The 26,188-nt window shown below is 35.7% G+C and overlaps 1 protein-coding gene across 17 annotated transcripts in view; it reads right to left on the reverse strand.

Annotated features, from left to right (window-relative positions):
• Nucleotides 1-1,408: 1,408 nt before the first annotated feature.
• LOC127494387 (uncharacterized) overlaps nt 1,409-26,188 on the reverse strand; it is a 102,816-nt gene continuing 78,036 nt past the window's right edge. For 14 of the 17 annotated variants that reach the window (XM_051860253.1, XM_051860250.1, XM_051860249.1 and 11 more), the window contains 9 exons: nt 17,394-17,627; nt 16,590-16,922; nt 16,112-16,345; nt 12,094-12,426; nt 11,457-11,690; nt 10,594-10,749; nt 10,262-10,369; nt 8,978-9,055; nt 1,409-7,264 (listed from right to left, as the gene is read on the reverse strand). In XM_051860253.1, the coding sequence (XP_051716213.1) occupies nt 7,092-7,264; nt 8,978-9,055; nt 10,262-10,369; nt 10,594-10,749; nt 11,457-11,690; nt 12,094-12,426; nt 16,112-16,345; nt 16,590-16,922; nt 17,394-17,627 (1,883 nt within the window). In that variant the 3' untranslated portion in view covers nt 1,409-7,091. Of the gene's footprint in view, nt 7,265-8,977; nt 9,056-10,261; nt 10,370-10,593; nt 10,750-11,456; nt 11,691-12,093; nt 12,427-15,302; nt 15,825-15,907; nt 16,001-16,111; nt 16,346-16,589; nt 16,923-17,393; nt 17,628-26,188 lie in introns of those variants that run through there. The other 3 variants (XM_051860251.1, XM_051860246.1, XM_051860252.1) reach the window with 3 other exon arrangements.

Genomic DNA, 26,188 nt, shown 5'->3' on the forward strand with positions numbered 1-26,188 from the left:
AGGATTCTCATTGCTGCAATAACAGTAATTTTTTATAATATAATATTTTTAATGATTTTTATAGGTCAGCATAAATTAAGTACTACAATTGTGTATAAATGCATCACAATTTAAATAAAATATTCTTTCACGTTTTATTAATAATTTTTTGCAGAATTTGGGACAGAAATTTGCTTAATTGGACAAACAAAACTGTTCCATGTGTGTGTGTGTGTGTGTGTGTGTTGTACACTATATATATATATATATATATATATATATATATATATATATATATATATATATATATATATATAGCAAAGTATAGTTGCTTTTTTTTTTTTTTTTTTTTTTAAAGAATGACCTTGACATGTTTTGGACTGATTTTATCAGTTTTAACTAAATCATACAATGCTATTTAAACTCTAAATCACACTGTACTTTGAGAGGGCGGAAACCGTGTGAGTGTTTACCGATCACAATGAACCGTGTGGATCATAAGTTGCGATAACACAAGGAAACAAACACAGCTTATTGATAAAAACAGAAGCTGAAATGGTGACCACGTACTCAATGCGCTCAATCATTGACAGACAAGCCAGAGGTCGAGCAGAAGCTGCGATCTGTACGAACGTCATCAGATGGGTGTGGCCTGTTCAAAGGAACTGTTTTTGCAGCTAAGTCAGATGATTCATGTCAATTAAAGAGCCAATAAAGACCTGATGCCAGTAACGTTCATCTCATGGCCTTCAAGATCACGCGTTTGAACTGTTAATGTTTGATTGGTTTCACAATGTCACCACTGACCTTCATCTGAAGTAACACACAGATGTGTCAAAAGTACTGAGACACTACATATTGAAGTTTAGGTAGTGTCAAAATGTGTGTCAAAAGTCACCCATGTTCACACTCAAGTCAAGTTTGTCCATCTTCAGCAATGGTTATAAAAGTTAGTCCTCAGTTTTAAGAGTATTTACGCAAGATATTGACCAAAATAATTCTTCTGTGGAACACAAGATATTTTGATGAATATTTTATGCTGTTTTTGTTCATGCAATGAAAGTCAATGGGGTCCAAAAAACAAAAACAAAAAAAAAAACATTATTTTTAAATGATCAGAAGAAATTCAGGTTTGAAATGATGTAAATGATGACAGAACTTTTATTTTTGGGTGAAATAAGTAATAGGCGTACAAACACATTTTTAGGTTTTAGGGGAAAAAATAGTATTTGTTTTAATTATAAATTTCTAGTGAACTTCTTGCATCTGAACCTGTGTGCATGACACGCATATGATCCAGAGAAATAAATAATTGCCCCTAAACAGCTCATGCTTTAAAAATAGTCCTTGCTTCAGTTTCCTGGTGTTTACAGTCATTTTTCAGCCCATTACTGCAACATCTCACTCAACAAATAAAGAGATAACTATCTTGTTTCACACTTTAGAATCTTTATTGAGGAGCCAAACATAAGTGTTTTACACATGAAGCCAAGTTCACACTAATTATGCTATTTTACAATTTCACAATCCTTGATGAGTGTGAAAAAAACAGAATACAGAAAAATGAAGGGGAGAGAATCAAACTTTACAAAATAAAATGCTTATGTGGTCACATGGCTAAAAAATTCCACTAAATATCCTTTATTTCCTTTCCCATTTTCTCGTGAAAGTTCGTTGACAGCCATGCAGATAACAGCAGGATGATATTCTGTGTCGTGTTCGCATGCATGTTAATCATTAACTGTGTGGATGTTGTAAAGTGACGCCGCTGTAGAAAATAAAGATGCAACGCAACTCTGACTTAATCAGCATCTCCATCTCTTTAACCCCACATCAAAAACATGCTCAAAATAACTCCATCCGACAGATATTACTCTTGGTGACTGCTTGTGTAGATTGACAAGATATATACCCCCGGTTTCGCAGATAAGGCTTAAGGCAGACTAAAATGCATGTTTGAGCTGTTTTAACTGAAAGAAACTTGCACTGACATATCTTAAAATATGTCAGAGCCATTGTTTTGTCTCAAGATGCTCACCAGTAATGTTTTTTCTATAGTACATTTAAAAAAGCTACTTAAAACGCCATAACTGAACTATTGTAAGGCTAAATCTAAGCCCTGACTGTAAAACCAGGCCTTTATGTCTTAGAGACATTTGTACACTAATAAATATAATCATTTAAAACTATTAATTTCATTCATATGCACCCAAGCAAATTATTTACACATTATGATGCACGCACACAACAGAGATGTAATTGTAAAAAGCATTCACCTTTTGAACTGAGAAGGGATAAGATGAGATGTTTCCATGCAGGAAATCACATGACATGATCAGGAAACTGATCGTACAAAACATGACAGAACTCTTACATACAGTACTGACAAACATGCTCTCAATCATCATGGATAAACGTGAAAGTGGATCAAATTAGTTTAATATTAAGGGGAGTTCACACTAACAGCATAAATTTAAAGTCAAGTCAATTTTTTTATATTGTGCTTTTCAAAATACACATTGTTTCAAAGCAATTTACAAAAAAAATAATCATAATTTTAATGTTTATAATATCTTCATGTTTATGTTACATTTTGCAATGTTACATGCAATCAAGCAGTTGAGATTTGCTATACAGTATATTTTGTTTTACGTGAGTTTACTGTACACTGGATATATTTTATATCCAACTTTATATAAAAATTTAAAAAACTATACATGACTATAAGTGAACTTGCACCTACATGTCAACTCGCCTCAGTATTAGTAGACTGTTAGGAGTAGGGTTCGGGTTAGTAGAATAAGTTGCATGTACTTGAGAAGTTAATGCCAACTCACACCTCACAAACCCCCCCCCCGTTTTTTAGTTTTTGTCGGATCAGTGTGTTAGCCCTGTCAGCTTCCGTTGCCGTTGGTCAGGGTTTGTTTTCACCCGTGTAAACCTGTTCAATCAGCGTTTGTTGGTTTCTGTTGGGGCATGAATTATTTTTCATAAAATTCTAAATCCAACGGCCAACTTGTTTGTTGGCATCTGTCTGGGCGGTGTGAACGGGCCTTTACAGTCAGCTATAGTCAATAGAAAGTCTGTTTTAAAGAAGATTGACTTCCACAGTAGGAAAAAATACTATGGATGTCAATGGCTACCGTCAACTGTCTGGTTACCAACATTCTTCAAAATATTTTCTTTTGTGTTCAACAGAAGAAAGAAACTCATACAGGTTTGGAACAACATGAGGGCGAGAAAAAGATGACAACATTTTCATTTTTGGGTGAACTGTCCCTTTAAGAAGACAGTCTACTAATACCCTAATGAGAGTTAGTTGACATGTAGGTGCAACGTTACTTATAGTAACGTGTTACCTAAAATAAATTAACAATTTTTAATCAAAGCTATTGCAAAGATGCAACAAAGTTGTGTCTGCATTTACATTTCTGTCTTTGGAAGATGCTTTTATCCAAAGGGACTTACTGCGCATTCAAGCTATTAAGTTTTTATCTGGGAATTGAACCCTTGACCAGTTTAGCTGTTAGAAACTAACAGAATCTACTAGCAACCTACACTACATGACTGTATGTGACTTCAAACAATTTAACTCAGTCAGTGTGAGTGAACCTTTTGACCTCTACTCTGCTCTCTGTACTTGAGGAACTAGGAAATTTAAGAAATTATTACTGCAATACTTTTCTGTAAACATTTTGAAACTAACAGAGTCTACTAGCAACCAACACTACATGACTGTATGTGACTTTAAACAATTTAACTCAGTCAGTGTGAGTGAACCTTTAGACCTCTACTCTGCTAGTAAAATTTAAGTAATTAATACTGCAATACTTTTCTGTAAACATTTCGAAACAACGTGTACTACTAACACTACTTGCCCATGTCAATTTAAAAGCTTGGTGGGGAAAATTTTTTTTTATATGATAGCGCAACTGCATGGAATAAATTACCAGTGTGTTTAAAGGGCTTAAAGAGTTGGGAAGGTTTAAAAGAGCAGTTAAAAAGAGCACTTTAAAATGAAAATGACCCCAAGCTTTGCTTGCCCTCAAGCCATCCTAGGTGTATATGACTGTATATGTATATGAGTTATATTAAAAAATATTCTGACGCATCTGAGCTCTATAATAGCAGTGAATGGGACCAACAAGTATGAGCTGAATAAACATACTCCACACGGCTCTGGGGGGTTAATAAAGGCCTTCTTAAGTAAAGCGATTCATTTGTGTAAGAAAAATATCCATATTTAACAAGTTATAAAGTAAAATATCTAGCTTCCACCAGACCACCTTCCGTATTCAACTTGTAGCATAAGCGTTTTGAACTGCGAGTGTTTTACACTTTACACTACGGTCTGGCACAGGGGTCACCAACATGGTGCCCGCCCGCAAGGACCACATGAGTCGCCCGTGGGCCTGTTCTAAAAATAGCTCACCATAGCGCCACTTACCAGTGAGCTGCATCTAATTTTTTTTGTTGCTATTATTTTTTAAATCACACTTACATTGGTGTGAATTTGAAAATGACAATATTTAAAAAAAAAAAAAAAACTTTAAAAAATGTTTCATATTAGATTAGAGCTAGCTGGTCTCCACGGCAACCGTTGCCGCAGTGAAGGTGAGGAGATGATTTACCTCCGAAGACATGGCAGAAAAAAGAAAGAAAACATATCATTTTCACATTGAATGGGAGGAAGAGTTCTTCCTGCGTGTGTCTCATTTGCGGGGCGACTGTGGCGACGGCAAAGCGGCACAATGTGGAGAGACATTTCCGAACGTGTCACGCAAACTACCATGCTAACTACCCGCCGGGCAGCGCACTACGAGCGGAAAAAGCCCGCGAGTTAAAGGCGGGTTTGTGCAAACAGCAGTCTTTTTTCACGAGACCGGACAGCATGCAATGCCAGGCTTCCCACTAACAGACAAAGAAACTGATACCAGATGTTCTCAGTGGCAACATGGCAGTTGAATTCAGTTTTTGAAAAATTGTGACAAATGTGTTTGTTAAATGTAAGATATGATAATTTTGTTAAAAATGCTGTAGATTTGGTGATACGTTCAGTAAAATCTGAAAGTTGATTTTTGTATGTTACATAATTGATAATCTGTACAAACATGGTGCAACGTAGTGCATGATTTATTCAAAATTGTTAGTGGCTAGTGAAAATGTTGTAGAAGTGATCATTTGAAAATGTAAATACTTGCAGAGATTTATAGAAATAAAATGTTGCATATTGATATTTATCTGTTTCCTAACTTGTTAAATCATTGTTGATAATTATTGTGAGAAATCATTAACATGATCAGTGTCTTCACATAGATGAATATCATTAATTATTAATAATGACATATAATTAAAGGTAAATTGAGCAGATTTGTTATTTCAGAAGTGTGTATCAAACTGGTAGCCCTTCGCATTAATCAGTACCCAAGAAGTAGCCCTCAGTTTCAAAAAGGTTGGTGACCCCTGGTCTGGCAGAAGCTAGATATTTTACTTTATAACTTGTTAAATATGGATATTTTTCTTACACAAAACATATTGCTTCACTTCAGAAGGCCTTTATTAACCCCCCAGAGCCGTGTGAAATATGTTTTGCTTTGGATGGAAGCACTTTCTTCAGCTTCATACTCGTTGGTCCTTGTTCACTGCCATTATAAAGCACAACCTTTTCATTTTTGATGAAAATTCTGTCAGGATATTTATTAATATACCTCCGATTGTGTTCATCAGAAAGAAGAAAGTCATATACACTTAGGATGGCTTGAGGGTGAGTAAAGCTTGGGGTCATTATCATTTTAAAGTCAACTAATCCTTTGAAAGATAGTTGTTTTGTGATTATAGATAGTATATTGTGTGTTTTAATGTAAATATTGGATGTATGTTTTTTTTTTTCCAATCAGTATTAGTTGGGGGATATTGTCTCATCTCCTTTGTACATGCCTCCATTCTTTTTAATAATATTGAGGACCGCAATGGAAGTTGTGATATGGATTGGGATATTTGTTATTTTCTTGTACATTTTTGGTAAACCTGTCACAAAAAATTCATATCAAATTATACTTCAACTCACCCCAGATGGGCAAATGCGGATGTTTGACATGCTTTAAACCCCTAAAAACTCTCTCATATTGCAGTTAAATTCTCTTCAATAACTAGTAGCTGGAAACTAATCTTAGATTGTCTGTGAATTCTGAATTTGAATTGCTTTGAAATCACCCAACTGCTGTATTGTCATTACTTTCGAGTAATTGTGCACATCAGATCCCCTCCTCGAGATTCATGATGAAAAGTTGTTCTTCATTTAATGTTTCCTCTTGCCACTATACAGTCACAGCACAATTCATGAAGCACTTAAAACAGAAGTGTTAGTCTGATGGAAAATAACACATTTGGTTTCCTCTTTTTTCCCTTCAGCTTGGTTACTCAACATCTCAGTTTAACCACACACATCGGTTAAAGCTCACACTCTATTCCAGCTGACAGGGGACATTCTCAAATGTGGCAAATGTTCTAGCAAAGTTATGAACAAACGTTCGCCCAGTAATGTTAATAGAATGTTTGTTCAAAGTCATCTGGTGTTTAATAATGTTTCAAAATGTTAGCACAAAAACATTATTTACACCTCATTCATGGAATGTTTTTTTTTCGGAAACATTTTAGTTGGACGCTTGTCTAACGTTTTTTATGTTACTACTTGTTTCAGAATGTTTAGAGAACATTCAAAACTAACGTCCCAATAATGTTTGCAAAATGATGAAATGGAATGTTTGACCTCTACGTATGTTTGCCTAACCAAAAAAAAAAAAAACATTTTAAATCATTAAAAACTTTTGGACATTTAGAGTACATTCAGAAATAACATTTTCTTAACTTAATAGGAACATCAGCAAAACATACTTAGAACATGTTTTTGTTAGCTGGGATAGTCCATAACATGACATAATATCAACATATAATACCACCATTAACATGAACGATTATCATGTCAAAAAAAATAATTTACAAAAACTTTTTTCCCAATACTCCATATGAATATGTTTTATATAAATTGTAAATCTCCCAAAGTGAACATAAATGCACACAAGGACTTAATTTACACAACTTTTGTTGTGAAACTAGCGTCTTTGTACCTGAGAGTACACACACTCCTCCTTAGGCTCCTGGAGAGTGTTTGAGCAGTTCGGAGTGAACGTCACCTCTCCATATTGAACCTCTTCCTCCTTCCTCTCCTTCTGCTTTGTCTGCGGCCTGACCGCAGCGTATTCAACATCAGCAGCTGGGAGAGATTCTGCAGACAAGAGAAATGATGACAGGACAAGATTGTTAGTTTCTGTTAGTCTACTGGGAATAATAGCAACATCACCAAAACTGCAAACTGACAAATGCTTTTCAATAGTTAAACTGTTTTACTGCAAAAGTAGCAAAAACAGAACAAATGATGAACAAATCAAGATTGTGCAAGATTTTCAAAAAAAAAAAAATGAACGTTTAACTACAGAATAATTAGCTTATTTACTAATTTGTATGAGATTCATCATCTTTAATGGAGGCCTAAACTTTTGCACTTATTTTACCACCCACAACCAAAACTTTCCATTGCAGTTTACAAATTACAATCTTTGAGAACAACAAATTTATGCTCTTGACCCATCCTTTTCTTCTACTTCATATAATACAATTTAAATTAAACTTAAAGGATTAGCTCACTTTCAAATGAAAATGACCCCAAGCTTTACTCACCCTTAAGCCATCCTAAGTGTATATGACTTTCTTCTTTCTGTTGAACACAATCAGAGTTATATTAATAAATATCCTGACACATCCGAGCTTTATAATGGCAGTGAGCGGGATCAGCGAGTACGAGCTGAAGAAAATGCCTCCAGCCACATCCATCCATCATAAACATACTCCACATGGCTCCGAGGGCTTAATAAAGGCCTTCTGAAGTGAAGTGATGCATTTGTGTAAAGAAATATCCATATTTAACAAGTTATGAAGTAAAATATCTAGCTTCCGCCAGACCGCCTTCTGTATTCAACTTACTAAGAAAGTAACTTGAATAGGGAAGGCGGTCTGGCGGAAGCTAGATATTTTACTTCATAAGTTGTTAAATATGGATTTTTTTTTTTTTACACAAACGTATCACTTCGCTTCAGAAGGCCTTTATTAACCCCCCAGAGCCGTGTGGAGTATGTTTATGATGGATGGATGTAGATGGAGACACTTTCGTCAGCTCATACTCATTGATCCCGCTCACTGCCATTATAAAGCTCGGATGCGTCAGGATATTTATTAATATAACTCTGATTGTGTTCATCAGAAAGAAGAAAGTCATATACAACTAGGATGTCTTGAGGGTGAGTAAAGCTTAGGTAATTTTCATCTGAAAGTGAACTAATCCTTTAAACTTTAAAATGTAACAATTCATGTAATAAAAAGTGTTGAATGGTTAAGCTTGGCTGATGTCAACACTGCAATTTAAATCTTTCCGTCATCTTGTAGAAAGAGTCAATTGTCCATTTTTGAAAACATGTATTAAGAGGTTTGCATTGAACATGAGATGTGAAAGCAACATAATTGAACTGTCTGACTGATTTAGAGCGAAATATTCGACTCAAATAAAGGTGAAAAGATGTGTTCACTTATTGGACACCATATATTTTCAGTTTGAGAAAAATGATCTTCATTACTGAATTCATTAAACAGATTTTAAACTGTAAACTACATGATTTCAAAAGACAGATGCAACCAATAAACTACTTTTTACATTATCTTTTCTTTTAGTCTAAAAAGGGTGATGACATTGAGAGCAATCTGCAATGACAAATCAACTAGAAGGCTTTCATTTACATTGAGTGAAAGAATCTTAAGTTTTAGGCAGCATCACTAATTCAATGACTGAGACTAATAAAACACAAGCTGATAGATTCTTGTGTGGTATTTGTTTGTAAATGATGTAGTTTTAGTGAGTTTTTCTTAACTGTAACTGATACGCTCTTACCTGATTTGTTCTTTTCACTCTTTTTGTGTTTGTCGTGAGAGATCTGAGCATACACGAGCTCCGTATCTCCAGCAGAGACTGAAGAGAAAAACTGAGATTAGCAACAGATAGACTCCAATCTGTTTTTCAGTCATTAACGGATTAGCTTCAAACTAGCCTCTATAACAGATAATGCTGGTTAAAAGTTTTTGACATCACATCAACAAAAAGGTGTGGACAGAATCTTCTCCACCCATAGATTTATTGGACCTGATTCATAAAACTTTCATTAATATTTGAGTAAATTCATTTTAATTTACATGTAAAATGTACTGTCCTATAAACTCTCCTCTGGATTCACAAACGCTTCACAAACTTTATAGTTAAACATATACGTTAATGAATTCCAGTCTTTCATAAACAGGGCATGCATTCACAACTAGCAATTTATTTTCACATTTAACTAATAGGTTAACTAATTTGTTATTATATATTTTATTATATAAAACGGTGTTGTCAAATTGCAGCATCATTGGTTTGCACAAAAGAACCCCAAATGTTTAGATGTTTTACACACCTTTTATACGTTGAGAGCTGGCGTAAATCTTTTCATACCAACTAACATCGTGAAAATACAAACACTTTCAAAAATACAAAAATTTAGAACATGACTTTAACCTTGCTATGCATATCATGATCATATATGAGTAAAATTAATGGTCAAAAATCATTGTTAAGTCAAATACTCAGGTTTAAATTCAAGATTTTTCTTTCTACATATTCATGAGGCTTGAGGAACAATAGCCTTTCAAAGCCTTTCTGCCATTTTGAACTAATTTGCGGGGGGTTATTTCTTTCATGACTCACCTGACAAAGTTTGTCAAACCTCCACTAAAATTGGCTCAGATCATCTTCACCACACCTGTAATGTTTCTACTTCTGGCCTTTGGACCAATTGTCTTGGCAAATCTATGCAGCATATATAACATATATGCCACAAATCTTCTCAGCATTTTGAGGTACAGTATCTCACAGAAGTGAGTACACCCCTCACATTTTTGTAAATATTTTATTATATCTTTTCATGTGACAACACTGAAGAAATGACACTTTGCTACAATGTAAAGTAGTGAGTGTACAGCTTGTATAAGATATAATAAAATATTTACAAAAATGTGAGGGGTGTGCTCACTTCTGTGAGATACTGTATATTAACCAATGTGTTTGGATCTGTAATTGCTGCTTGCATTTGCAGCTACAGCATTACATTTTAACCGAGTGATTACAAGTTGAAAATGAACTGACCTGGTGTTGACTGGAGCTGTTTCCTTTTGTAAAAGTGACATGCAGTGATGAAGAGCAGAATCAGGATCAGCGAAACACAGCCCAAAACAATCAGAGAGATTTTTATAACTATGGACGAAAGAAGCACAAGGTCATTTGAGACAAACTCCAAAAATGCTTCTAAAAGTTCATTCAAATCAACTGCAACAGCAACAAGAACAACAACTAAATGTAGTTAATAGCAAAGTAAATTAGTTCAAAAATCATTTTAGCTACAGAAAAGCCTGTGGCCCTCTCATTACCATCATTATTATTAGGTTTATTTATAGTATTTGTTGTAGCTCAACACTCACACTTCCATGAAGGAAACGGTTCAGAACTCTGAGTGGGGGTGGGGGTGAGAGAGGTATCAGCTGATGATAAACTCGTACCATGATCTGGTGCCTGTGTGCTACTGGTCTGTGCAGGGGTCAAACTAGAGGTCACAGCTGCTGCAGTAGTTGTTGGTCCTGTAATAAAACATCACTGCAGAATCACCTGCATTCTTTCTCTGAACCAATTAACTTAAACCCCGTCAACACAAATGACTGCAGAGATTATTAATCATTTTGAAGAATCATTGGTCAATTAAGAGAATCAATTAGTCTCAATCTAAGAAAACCTTTCAAGGGCACATCCAGGTCACATTTCACTTCAAAATCAAAAGCAAAACTGTAAATAGTAAGTAATATTTTGGAAAATAACATTTACCTCCAAATCCCATCTCTGATGAGGAAAATGTTATATAATATATATAAATAATTATAACTAATAACATTTATAAAAATATATATTATGAAATTGTAACATATACAATAGTAGTATTTATCTGTCTTTAAATTATGCTAAATAAAATCATCATTTTACACTTAAGTAAACATTTATCATATGCAATCACAGTAATAAGGATCAAATAACAATTATCATTGTGAATAATTGTGTTTACAAAACAAATCTGGAAGATTAGAATAAAGAAAATTCAGGGAGTGTATTATGATGTCACATTGCAAAAAAACATCCTCATTTTCTTCATACAAAATATAATTTCTTTGATTTTGAGGTGAAATGTGACTGACATGTTCTTGACAGGTTTTGTGAGATTCACTCATCTGCATCACTCTTGTTGCTGTTGCTGTTGTTTAGCAAATATGTGGACATTCATGTATTATAATCTCACCAGGACAGTGTTTTACTCTAATGCTCTTCTGTCGGTCACTGACGTGGTTCTTCACACTGCAGATGATGTTTCCATCAGTTTCCTCTTTCAGCTGAATGGTGGTGTTTCCATCCATCAGTGATTCTCCATTCAGAGTCCAGTTGTAGATGAGCTGATCCCCGTCAGAGGAGCAGGACACTGACTTCATCCCATTGGAGGAGCAGCTGATTGACACTTCCACTGAGCCAATAGGAGCTGGAGGGAGGGACACATGACAGTACAGTCACACAACTCATTATGTATCAGAGTCATTTTCAAGACATTTTTAAACACATTTATTGTTGAGATGATAGCTGGACATCACTGAATTAAACATGCAGCATAGGTTAGTCATGTGACAACAATGCAGCAAATTACTGTTTGAAATGCTTTCACATACTACTTTTAAACAGTAGGCAAATACACAGTAAGCAACATGCAAGTTTTTAATTCTGAAATAGTCTTTGTACAGATGTTTTTGTCTAAATAATAATAATAATAATAACAATAACAATAATAATTAATAACCTTCACAGAGATTGAACTGATTCATTTTCATGAGAGTGAGATCTTTGGAGATCATGAGATTGTAATGAGTCTGATGAGAGAGTTACTGTACCTTCAACATTCACTTGAAGATATGCAGATGTTACTGTGCCATCTGAGTGTTCGAGTCTTAAAGTGTAAATCCCTGAATCTGCTCTGATCACACGGTTTATTATCAGAGTCCCATTAATGACTGTCACTTCAGTTCTGTTATTAAAAAGATCACATTCAGTCTCCCTTATCTTGTCACTCCTTACTCTACAAACTGGATCATCTTGGTTGTTGTTTATTCTCTTTTGTATCTTCAGGACATATTTACTAGTGTCCACCATCAGCAGATTGAGTTTGTGTCCCAGAGCTGCGTAACAGGGATCTGACTGATTAAACCTGCAGAACCGCTCCACACCTGAAGAACAAAACACACACACACACACACACACACACACACACACACACACACACACACAGGGTTTTCAGGTTTTATGGGGAATTTCCATAGACATAATGACTTTTTATACCTACCCATCACAGAAAACTTTCTGCAATTTAACATCTACAGAGTCAGAGTGTCATTGCTGATATAAATATTCAACAGAAGAATAAGTTTAACAGAAGACTTTTTTCATCTGAAGTGATGCTCATCTGCATCATAAACACAAATGCTCAACACTTTTTTAGGTTTCATCCTGAATTACTGAACATAATCATATTACTGGACAGATTTAACTTGGTTTAGTGTGTAATACAAAATAAATGTTAAAGTAAAAGTTTGTATGCCCTCAGTCAAAAAGCAAAATCTAAAGTTTGATCATGCTTTCACTGTCTACATAGTTTGTTGTTTATAAAATGTTTTATTAATGTTAATAAAGTGACGTTCTGGTAATGCAGAATTTGTCTTTGTTTGTCCGGCACTTTCTGTTCAGACATTTCTCTCTTTTATAATAATGTCTTGATCTTTATGACATCACATTTAACAAGGAGAAATAATTTGATGAATTACCAAATAAATAAATCAATAAATCAATAAACAAATATCAAACTTTTTAGCCCAATGAACACTAAGAAAGAAACACTTCCTCTCACATTTTGTTAATACTCCACAAACACACATTATAAATAACATCAGAAACACTAAGACTAGATCACTGCAGACTGTTTTGTTAACACTCTTAATGTAATATTACAGTGTTTTTATTTCAGAGAATCATGTGATTAAACATCATGATCAGTTTGATCTGAAAGTTGACTCACATGCAGCAGTTTGCAGCAGCAGCAGCAGCAGTCCAAAGATGAGCATCATTTCTCTAAAGTCCAGTTTCCAGAAGAGCCCAATCCCAGCAGAAGAGTGTGGATGCAGCTTCAGATGGAGACATGAGTGTCTGTTCTTCAGTCCGTCTGTGTTCTGGCTCTCATGAAGCTCCTCACGGCGAGACTCACTCTGAACTCACACATGAGGAAATATCTGACCACTTCACTGAGAAAAGAGGAAGTTCCCTCATATGGAGGAAGGAACATGATGTTAGTTTGCAATAAAAATACATCTAAAAAACACAGTGAAACTAAAAGAAAGGTGTAAAAGAAGTAACATTTACAAGTACACTTCCTAAAAAGTGCTAATCTTATTTGAAAGAACAAGAGGCAAGGATTTGTTTCTAAATGAGGTGAAAAAACAAATTATGCAAACTATTTTTTCTGAGATTTTACTCCAAGTCAAATAAAACTGTCTTTGCTGTATTGATCAAATGCTTTAGTGATTCTGTCCTGTACTACCCCCAGCCCTGCACATTTTGTATGTCTCCCTATATTTGACACACCCATTTCAGATCTTGCAGTCTCTACTAATGAGCTCATGAGTTAAATCAGGTGCGATAATGAGGGAGACATACAAAATGTGCAGGGCTGGTGGTACTCCAGGACAGGCTTGAGAACCACTGCTTTAGAAAGTTTAATTGAGAGTTAAACCAGAATAAGCCCTACATGTGACTGTTACAGCAGGCTGTTTGTGATGTCTTCCTCTCGTTGAGTGAGTGTGTGATGATGTTTTAGTGTTTCATGTCTGTAGAGAGAGAGAATGAAGAGATGATTCTGACCTTCAGCCCGTCTGGACTCAATCTTCTGTTTACTGGACCTGAGACTCACGAGACGCGTTGAGTTCTGGAGCTGCTCAGAGCTCATAGAGAGCGACACCTGCAGGAGGAAACTACAACTACAGCTGCACTCATTTCATCATGGTTTTCTAAGTTTAATTATTTATTTTATTTATTTATTACACTTTTATCTAGCTGCATTACGAAAAAAATGTATTGAATCATTCATCTATTAGAAAAAAACAAACAGAATATTCACTAATCTATTATTGACAGAAAAAGAACACTAATTCTTTATCTCGATTCACTACGGTAAGCCTAAAAAAATCTATTTTGTGGGAAATTAATTGCTTACGTCATATCCGTAAACACGGAAGTGTTGCGTTGGATTTGAACTAATCAAAACTAGCTACGTGGATAACTTCTAGGGAATAATCTACAGCGACAGATACAATACATAGTAGTAGATTATATGACATTTTTATATATAAACCGATTCCTCAAACCCTCAGATTCATCTGTACAGAAGAGCGAAACACAACTGACTCCAAACTACTCCACATGACATGCAGTTTTGTTTCACACACAGATGGAGATAGAGAGGCTCAAGCTCTGTAGTGCAGTTTTAAATCGGTAAAATAAACGCTCCGTAGTAATATAAGTCTATAATGTTTAACTAATTTGTGTTAAAGACAGACACTTTTCTAGTTATTAGCGACATCTGCAGGAGGAAACAAGAGTTACAGCTGGACTCATTTACTGAAATTAATTGTATTATTTGATAACTATTTAGAAATTCCGGATGTTTAAATTTGATTAGTGTGCACTTTCTGTTAATTAAAATGAAAATTATATTAAATAAACTCTTTAAAAAAAAAAAAAAATCAAACAAGCTTGTTTTTTTTTGTTTTTTTTTTTCTGCAGAAAGTTTAAATTCATATAGTGATTTTCATGTAACTCCATGCCAAAAAGTTCATCCTAATTTCAACACAGACTCAATTTACTGTTCTTAAAGAATATTAATATTCTACAGTGACAAAGATTTTGTAAAGAAATGCACGAATGTGGCTAAACATGTTAAACATCTTCATAAAAAAAAAAAAAAAAGAAATGCCAATGCAAGCAGTTTAAAAGCACGAAGAGCAAAACAGCAGACACCACAAAACACACACAGATCAAGAGGAACAGTTTTGAATTCAAGCTTTTTCAATTCAAGTATATTTTTATAGCACTTTTCACAATACATGTTGTTTCAAAGCAGCTTTACAGAAAATGCTTGTTTTAATGTTACAATTGAGGAAATATTCTGTTATCAGCCAGAGATGATTGTGTCACAGTAATATCCATATGGCAGTAATATACAGCTATAATATAGTACATGTTCGTTAGTTAACTTCATGTTTTCAGTGAAGCAGACACAGCGTACATGTTAGGCAGAAATTACAACTTGTGCACTTAACGATTACAATAAAAGGATAATATTAAAATATTATAGGATAATATCTAAAAATTTGTGTGTCGATCCAAAGTTGCCATCTTCTGAAATGTTCACGTTTGTTGGCGTCGCCTGAAAACATTGTAGAAACAGGAAAGCAAAAGGAGTGGATTTCTCATAGCTGTGATGAGATCTGCTGCTGGACTCCTGAATCTTCTGCTGTGTGTTCATGTCCTTCTCTAAATCTTCTCATTCTCACTTTTTGATCTTCCTGTTTCTTTCCTAAAAGCATCACATTATCATCATCTTCACACTCTTAATATTTGCATGTCAAATCCATAATGATGATCATAAATGTCTCTGACCTGACGTGTGTCTCATGTAGATGTGAAAACCTCCTAACAGACCAAACAGAACCATCATCTGAAAACTCCAGACCAGCACAAACACCACAGACTCTGAACACAACACAAACACATCAACCAATGAACATATCAATCAATCAATCAATCAAACAAACAAACAATGTTGTGTTGTTGATATCTGTAGTTGAACAGAAATAATCTCACCAGGACAGTGTTTTACTCTAATGTTCTTCTGTCGGTGACTGACGTGGTTCTTCACACTGCAGATGATGTTTCCATCAGTTTCCTCATTCAGCTGAATGGTGGTGTTTCCATCCATCAGTGATTCTCCATTCAGAGTCCAGCTGTAGATGAGCTGATCCCCGTCAGAGGAGCAGGACACTGACTTCATCCCATTGGAGGAGCAGCTGATTGACACTTCCACTGAGCCAATAGGAGCTGGAGGGAGGGACACATGACAGTCACGTGACAGACACATACAAACAAACATGGTTAGTTTTTTAAGTAAAGTCTAAATAAATAGAAAACAAAGTACAGTTGCTTTTGATGAAATTCTTCCAGATGTTCAATAATGAGCTGCATGAAAAAAACCTTCACAGAGATTCAACTGATTCATTTTCATGAGAGTGAGATCTTTGGAGTTCATGAGATTGTAATGAGTCTGATGAGAGAGTTACTGTACCTTCAACATTCACTTGAAGATCTGCAGATGTTTCTGTGCCGTCTGAGCCCTCGAGTCTTAAAGTGTAAATCCCTGAATCTGCTCTGATCACACGGTTTATTATCAGAGTCCCATTAATGACTGTCACTTCAGTTCTGTCATTAAAAAGATCACATTCAGTCTCCCTTATCTTGTCATTCACTACTTTACAAACTGGATCATCTTGGTTGTTGTTTATTCTCTTTTGTATCTTCAGTCTATATTTACTAGTGTCCACCATCAGCAGATTGAGTTTGTGTCCCAGAGCTGCGTAACAGGGATCTGACTGATTAAACCTGCAGTTAAACTCCACACCTAAAGAACAAAACACACACACACACACACACACATTGGCATATGTGGTTTACTGAACTCTCCATAGGCGTAATGGTTTTATACTGTAAAAACTGTATATTTTATCTCCTTACACAAACCACTAACTGTTCAAATAAATCTGTTTGTATGTCCTCAACTAAAAAGCTAATTCTAATTTTGACTGTTAACGTAGTTTATTCTAAAACACTTTATGCATGTTAACATGATGTTCTGATAATGCAGAATTTGTCTTTGTCCTGCACTTTCTGGTCAGTTAAACTGTGACATTTCTCTCTTTTTCAATAATGTCTTGATCTTTATGACATAATAGAGAGTCATTTGACGAATCCCCCATGTTATTAAAAAAAAAAGAAAGAAAAGAAATAAATACATTTACAAAACATCAAAAAGAACACAAAGACAATCATTGTTGTGTTGTTGATATCTGTAATTTAACAGAAATAATCTCACCAGGACAGTGTTTTACTCTAATGCTCTTCTGTCCGTCACTGACGTGGTTCTTCACACTGCAGATGATGTTTCCATCAGTTTCCTCATTCAGCTGAATGGTGGTTTTTCCATCCATCAGTGATTCTCCATTCAGAGTCCAGCTGTAGATGAGCTGATCCCCGTCAGAGGAGCAGGACACTGACTTCATCCCATTGGAGGAGCAGCTGATTGACACGTTCACTGAGCCAATAGGAGCTGGAGGGAGGGACACATGACAGTACAGTCACACAACTCATTATGTAACCAGGTCAATTTCGAGACATTTTTAAACACATTTATTGCTGAGATGATAGCTGGACATCACTGAATTAAACATGAAGCATAGGTTAGTCATGTGACAACAATGTAGCAAATTACTGTTTGAAATTGTTAATAATTTCTTATTTCTTGGGCTGCACTTTTCAACTTTCTTTGTGCAATATTTTCTTGGAAACCCTTTTCCGTTATGTTATGTGCACATCATGGACACACCTAGACAAAACAAGAAATAGTCCTTGTGTCCACAACTTGATGCAACTATGCCAGGGGATAATACCCTGAGGAAAAATGGGAATGGGCTTTCAAGAGCCAGCTGACCATGGGTGATTGCGGAAACTGCTTGTAGGCCCGATCTGTTAGATCTGACCCGACCTGTTGACGGTTCATGTTCTAAACCAATAGCGCTTATTCTGATTAATTAATGCAGTACAGCTGCCGAGCAAAGTGGCCTTGCCAAAGATGACACTTGTGTTGCTCATACGTCACTATCATGGTCTCTCACACACAAGTGATGCAAAGACAGCCCAAGCAATTAATGCTTTGTATTACATAGCAGACGTACACAAGACAACCAAGTTGGTGTGCAAAAAACTAACATCCATTAGCCTGTACTGTAAGTCATTCAGCCTTACCATTTCCAGAGGCTTCATTTCAGCACTTGAAAATAGATTTTGCGCATATGCCACCTGTTCAAAATTGCTAGTGATTGCTGTGTTGGGACGTTTTTTAAATTTGAATAAAATGAAAACTAAAAGACTTTCAAATCACATAAGCCTATATTTTATTCACAATAGAACATAGATAAATGTTTAAACGAAGAAATTTTACACTTTTTTCCACTAAATGAGCTCATTTCAAATTTGATGCCTACTACAGGTCAAACAAACAAAAAAGTTGGCACGGGGCCAACAAATGGCTGAAAAAGCAAGAAATTTTGAAAAGATTCAGCTGGGAGAACATCTAGCAACTAATTAAGTTAATTGATATCAGGTCTGTAACATGATTAGCTATAAAAGGGATGTCTTATAGATGGGCAGTCTGAGAAAGAGTGCGTAAAATGATTGTGGAATATTTTAAAAACAATGTTCCTCAATGTCAAATTGCAAAGGTTTTACAAATCTCATCATCTACAGTGCATAACATCATCAAAAGATTCAGAGAAACTGGAGAAATCTCTGTGCGTAAGGGACAAGGCCGAAGACCTTTATTGGATGCCCTCAGACAACACTGCATCAGTCATCGGCATGATTGTATCAATGACATTACTAAATGGACCCAGGAATTCTTCCAGAAACCACTGTCTGTAAACACAATCCGCCGTGCCATCTGCAGATGCCAACTAAAGCTCTATCATGCAAAAAGGAAGCCATATGTGAACATGGTCCAGAAGCGCAGTCGTGTCCTGTGGGCCAAGGCTCATTTAAAATGGTTTCAAAGTGGAAAAGTGTTCTATGGTCAGACGAGTCCAAATTTAACATTCTTGTTGGAAATCATGGATGCCGTGTCCTCTGGGCTAAAGAAGAGGGAGATCTTCCAGCGTGTTATCAGCGTTCAGTTCAAAAGCCAGCATCTCTGATGGTATGGGGGTGCATAAGTGCATACGGTATGTTTTGGAAGGCACCATGAATGCTGAAAGGTATATAAAGGTTTTAGAGTAACATATGCTCCTCTCCAGATGACATCTATTTCAGGGAAGGCCTTGTGTATTTCAGCAGGACAATGCAAAACCACATACTGCAGCTATTACAACAGCATGGCTTCGTCATAGAAGATTCCGGATGCTGAATTGCCCTGCCTGCAGTCCAGATCTTTCAGATACAGAGGTGGGTAGTAATGCAGTACATTTACTTCGTTACATTTACTTGAGTATTTTTCTAATGAAAAATCTGTACTTTTACTTTGCTATGCTGGGCGACGTTCCTCTCATTACTTTATTTTAATGCAATACTATACATGTTAAGAAATGCATAGGTTATTCCAAGCGCGCTGTCTCTTTTTTCATGAACGATGCCCCATTCCCAAATGAATCACTCTTTTGAATCGATTCTGTTCAAAGACTTGATCAAACAAGTTGGCAAAACCATAGATATACATAATAAAGGCTAGATGTCTTTACGGCGGAGTCTCTAACGTCATCACCGGCGGCCATCTTGTCACAGGCAAGCTTTCTGGCAGGCTCTGTGGTACCTGATGTAAGGTGAGTGATCTGCATGAACACAAATACTCTTATCTCGCTGAAATCTTGACGGATTTACAAATGGTTTGGTTTCTTACAAATGTTATTAACGTGGCTATAATTCTGGATGCTTGAACATGTTGAAATTGCAGCTTTTCTTTTCCAAAAACGACTTAATCGTGCAGCATAGTTGTGTATCACGGCTACTTGCGCAAGTTATCAAGGCTGAGACCACAATCGAGCTGTTCAATTATATAGGTTTTACTGACACCAATAATGATTTTATGACAACTAATCTTTTGTCTAAATTACAATCTTTGTGGATGTGGTTGTAGTTATTAGCTGGCTAATAACAAGAAGCTTTGAGTGAGACCTAGTAGTTAGAGTTTAGCTGCTACCCAGCAATTTTACATCAGTGGGAGAGGCAGAATTGCTCTTTCTTTTCAATATAACTTAAGTTGCACATGATTTCCAATTGGTTTGGTTTGTTAAAAACATCTTACATTATGATACAGGAAATTGCTGGCTTTATAGGAGAAGATGCCAGACTTTTGTGCAGCCTACGGATGCTTTAATCGCCGTAGTCTCAAAACGAAAGCCCGTGGGATCACCTTTCACCTGTAAGATATGACAATATTATGATTATATTTGGGATAATCGTTAGTTATTTAGTGGATGTATGTACAATACAGGTCCTGTTACACAGGAACAGCGGGGCTATGACATAATAGTATTACAAGATTGTTGTTGACCCAAAGCTTTTTACAAGTTGTTTACACAATCGCAGAATGTTTCTTTTGGACACCTTTTTTTTTTTTTTTTTTTTTTTTTTTTTTGAAACAGTGATCTCTGAAGTAGGCACAGTGCAATGTTGAGGGGAAAAGCCTAGTAAATGGCCCAACCCTGAAGAAGTTAAAATAAACGTAATAATTCAAATTATTTTATTATAATAGTAATATTCATATTATAAAAGTGTATATATATATATATATATATATGTTGCCATTCTGTACACTGAGTTTTAGTAGCCTATATATTGATTTAACATAAATACCTTGTGTGTGTGTGTATATTCATTGCACCTATCTGTTCTGTTCCATGTTATTTTCATATGGACGTCCATGGTTATAATTATTCATAAGTATGCAGTGTCATAAGTACATCTCTGACGTTTATAACAAACCAAACAGTTTGAAAATCGGTAGAAAATTGAGCAAGTTATGGTTATTTAAAAAGTACATGCACCATTAAAACACAATGTTACGAGTGAGCGAGCTGACTGTTACAAGATGGCCGCCAGGCGCGGACGCCGATCTCCGTTGGCCAGAAGGGCGGACGAGACATCTAGCCTTTATTATGTATATGTATGGGCAAAACTGTCTAAATTGGTTCGCGAATCAGTTTGAATGATTTGTTCATTTCCCTGCACCACTGAATCGTCTAAAGCGGGTTCTCATTCGGAGCGTTGGATGAAGTGGCAGTGGACCTACAGTCAATTAAAAGCAAATGTGCAAATGCGTCCTATTGTTTGCCAGCGATGAAGATCTTTATTAGTTGAACTGCGTATGTTGTCTGTGAACAATTCCACAGGTAGGCCTATCGATTTAATTTGATTTCAATTCATACAGCCAATAGCCTACATTTTACAACCAACCAGATTATTACGCCACGATAACACCACTACAAAGTATGTAGCATTTCTTTACGCTTTTTTGGACATATATCTTAATTTATACATTAAGCTTCCTTTGTTCAGAGAGTATGAAATGGACACCCACCGTACCACGGTCATTTGTGGGCGCAGTGGCGGTGCCGCCGACCTGTTTGTCTCGAAAATAAACGCATTTGCGTAGCTTTGAACACAGTTAACCAGTGTAATTTCGACTGCAGAAATACATTTGATTACATTTTGGAGAAACGAAGAAGATCCGCCAATGTGCATTTGACGATTGTTTGTGTTCAAATGTTCAGCGGTTATGAGCGCAAGCACATGTAAAGAGTTTTAACTCCTCAAATGTATGTATACGTTATTATTATACAAAGCAAAGGACATGCAATGATATTCAAGTTACAGATGCCAGAAATAATGCTTGTCTCTTCTGTGTTTGTTGCAAAGATATCTAATTATGATAACAATAATTTAAATATCTAAGTGCATACTGTTGTATAATTTAGGAGCAAAGTCAAAAATTTAGGAGCACTCTCTGATCAATAACAGACATTAGGGCGATATTTTCCCTTTAAAATAATTTCCAGGGGCATTTTTACCATTATAAGAGCATTTTTTTTTTTCTAAATTTATTAAATGTATGCATTATATTTCGTAAATTTCTTAAATTAAAATAGAAAATTTGTTTTTAAATGTTAAACAATAAATTCAGTTAGAACAATAACACCCAATGAGACTGTTACCAATCAAAAGAAATCATCAAAAAATCCATCTTTGCACTGCAGAAGTGACACAGAAGCTCCATCTGAAGTGGTATTATTTAGACACATTTACATAGACTGCTTAATGCAGCTCATTGGTAAATATATATTTTTTAATTTAGAAATATGTAAAAAATAAAACTCTAAAAGTTGGCTATTTAAGTAAAAACAGTCTATGTAAAGTGTAAATATGAAAATAAAACCGCCATTAAGGCTGGCGATAAATCTTAATATGCGAGTCATTCATTCAATCGTTCAAAATGCAGATTAATTCAAAATCACCGTTGCTTGGAGACGCGCAACAGTTCTGGTGTGGCTTTGTTTGAAACTATTTTCACTAAATAGAGCTAAAACAGACAGTATTGTGGCTAAAATGTTAAAGGGTTAGTTCACCCAAAAATGAAAATAATGTAATTTATTACTCACCCTCATGTCGTTCTACACCCGTAAGGCCTTCATTCATCTTCGGAACACAAATTAAGATATTTTTGATTAAATCCGATGGCTCAGTGAGGCCTGCATTCAAAGCAATGACATTTCCTCTCTCAAGATCCATAAAAACATATTTAAAACAGTTCATGTGAGTTCAGTGATTCTACCTTAATATTATAAAGCGACGAGAATACTTTTTGTGCGCCAAAAAAACAAAACAGATTTCAAAACACTGCTTCGGAGCTTTACGAATCGAATCAGTGACTCGGATCTCCTTTCAAACGGCTAAACTGCTGAAATCACGTGACTTTGGCGCTCCGAGTCACTGATTCGATTCGCAAAGCTCCGAAGCAGTGTTTTGAAATCGGCCCATCACTATATTGTTGAAAAGTCGTTATTTTGGGGGGGTTTTTTGGCGCACAAAAATATTCTTCTCGCTTTATAATATTAAGATAGAACTACTGAACTCGCATGAACTGTTTTAAATATGTTTTTAGTAGCTTTATGGATCCTGAGAGAGGATGTCATTGCTGTGAATGCAGGCCTCACTGAGCCATGGGAATTAATATAAAAAATATCAAAAATAACTTAATTTGTGTTCTGAAGATGAATGATGGTCTTACGGGTGTGGAAACGACATGAGGGTGAGTAATAAATGACATTATTTTCATTTTTGGGTGAACTAACCCTTTAAGTCACTTAATATCAGCTTGTACTTCAATAAGATCAGTAAGTATTGCAATCATGCCAATATAGAAACGGCTGCGATAGACGGTGTTACTGTTACTGGTGTTCAGCAGCTGCACCGGTTATATCACTTGCCCACCGTGACCGCGGCACCGCCCCCAACGTCGTTTTGATTTTTTTTTTTTTTTTTAATAGTAATAACAATCATTTAGTTCAGTTAGAGAATAGACACTACAGTAAAAACGGAACGCGTCTGCTCAATTCAGTGAGCTGAACGAGAGTCGCAGCACAGATCAGCAGCAGGAGTCAGATTTCACCTCACTTTTCTGAATGACAAGACAATGGATGAAGATTTGATTGCAAAGCGAAATGTAAACGCGCATATTTAAGCGAGTTTGTCGTTGTTGTGTTTTTCATTAAGAATAATAAGGAACCCACCCACCATTCAAGCAATTGCCGCTACTTCAAAAGTGAAAGTATGCGCACGGGCATTCAAAACGGTGTGTGTTTTTATTATTATTTTTTGGAGGCATTTTTTGCCCCAAGCCCCCGTTAATTTCCGACCTTGCTTATGATAATCCAAATGTAGTATTTCCAGTTAATTAGGCTGAAACATCTGCAGCATGAGACGGTCTGGTAAGTGCGTCATACCTGTTTCACCTTTATACAATCTTTGAAGTGTAGTCCTTCGCGCACGTCTTTTGCACTTGCTCTGCTGACTGAAGCAAATTTGAATGAAGGTATGAAAAGCAGCCGATTGCAGTATGAAACATAACTTGTTCAGTGTGTTTTTTATTCTGATTGTATTATAGATCTGTTCATGAGAATCGATCGGGTCACTCGCACCGAGTGTATATATACAGGTGCATCTCAATAAAAATATATAGGTGCATCTCAATAAATTAGAATGTCATGGAAAAGTTCATTTATTTCAGTAATTCAACTCAAATTGTGTTTTTTTAATTGTGATGATTTTGACTCCCATTTAACAAAAACCCACCAATTCACCATCTCAATAAATTAGAATACTTCATAAGATCAATACAAAAAAGGATATTTTAAACATAAATGTCAGGCTTCTGAAAAGTATGTTAATTTCTATGCACTCAATACTTGGTTGGGCCTCCTTTTGCATGAATTACTGCATCAATGCGGTGTGGCATGGAGGCAATCAGCCTGTGGCACTGCTCAGGTGTAGTGGAAGCCCAGGTTGCTTTGATAGTATTTAAAAATATTTAAAAATATTTAGTTACCACTTGTAGTACACTATGGGTTCAAATGTACTATAAGTAGAATCTAAATACATTTTTTAAATACAGAGATAGTATATTAAAAGCACATTTTAGTTCATATTTCATGGTGTCTCAAAATAGTACAGTTAAGTACACTTAGATGTTCTTAAGATTATCTTAAGAAGTACTAAAGAACAATTTTTAGTATATTAAGTACAAAATTAGTGCGCGAAAATAAAGCACTTTAAGTACATTATAGAAATGTACTTTTTTTTTCACCTGGGTTGGTACGTGGAATGTGACGTCTGTGTGTGGTGGCTCTTGATGCACTGACTCCAGCTTCAGTCCACTCCTTTTGAAGCTCTCCTAAGTTCTTAAATTGGCTTCGCCTGACAATCTTCTCAAGCCTGCGGTCATTCCTTTCACTTGTACACCTTTTCCTACCACACTTTTTCCTTCTAGTCTGCTTTACATGAATATGCTTTGCACAGCACTCTGCGAACAGCCAGCTCTTTCAGCAATGACCCTCTGTGGCTTACCCTCATTGTAGAGGATCTTGATGATCGCCTTCTGGACAACTGTCAAGTCAGCAGACTTCCCCATGACTGCTGTTGGGATTACTGACCTAAACCCAGTATTTATACCCTGAGAATGGTAATTTAATAGAACTTGAAATTAAATATTCTAATAATTTGAGATACTGATTTTTTGATTTTGATGAGCAGCAAGCTGTAATCATCCAAATGAAAACAAAAAAGTCTGGAAATATTTTACTTTGTCTAATAAATCTAGAATATATTTAAGTTTTACTTTTTGAATTAAATTACAGAAAAAAACTTTTTCGTTATATTCTAATTTTGAAAAGAAGAGGAGATGCTACACCATGGTAAACATGCCCCCGTCCCAACTATTTTGAGACCTGTAGCAGGCATCAGATTTGAAATGAGCTCATTTTGTGCATAAAATTGTACAATTCCTCAGTTTAAACATTTGTTATGTTATCTACAGTATATTCTATTGTGAATAAAATATTGGCTCATGTGATTTGAAAGTTTTTTAGTTCATTCACTCATTTATTCAAATTTAAAAAATGCCCCAACATTTTCGGAATTCATGAAAATTGTATTCCATACCCACCTCTGTCGGCGAGAGTCATGGAGAGAACAGAACGATCAAAGATCAATTGACCTATGTGCTTAGACACAGGAAAAAATTTGGATGACTTTATTTCCAGCTCTTTTAGCTGAATGACACCATCCTCCACTAACTAAAATGTCTCCTTTTGAAATTCTGATGGGTAGACCTTTCCCGACTCCCTAGGTCAAAGGCTGCGCTAGCATTTCTTCAATAAGTGAAATGGAGGTGATCCTGAAGGATTATGTCATGGCGCTGGTTGAAAAATTTAATTCTATTTATGGTGATGTCTCACTAACTCTTCCTCTCGCCTCAGAAAAACCTACACACCGGTTTGTGCCCAACCAACAGGTTCAACTCCAACAAGGAGTCTGAAGCCAGTCAAGGTCGGCCAAAATACCTGGGGC

This window comes from Ctenopharyngodon idella, chromosome 14 (assembly GCF_019924925.1).
Source record: "Ctenopharyngodon idella isolate HZGC_01 chromosome 14, HZGC01, whole genome shotgun sequence".
Lineage (NCBI taxonomy): Eukaryota > Metazoa > Chordata > Actinopteri > Cypriniformes > Xenocyprididae > Ctenopharyngodon > Ctenopharyngodon idella.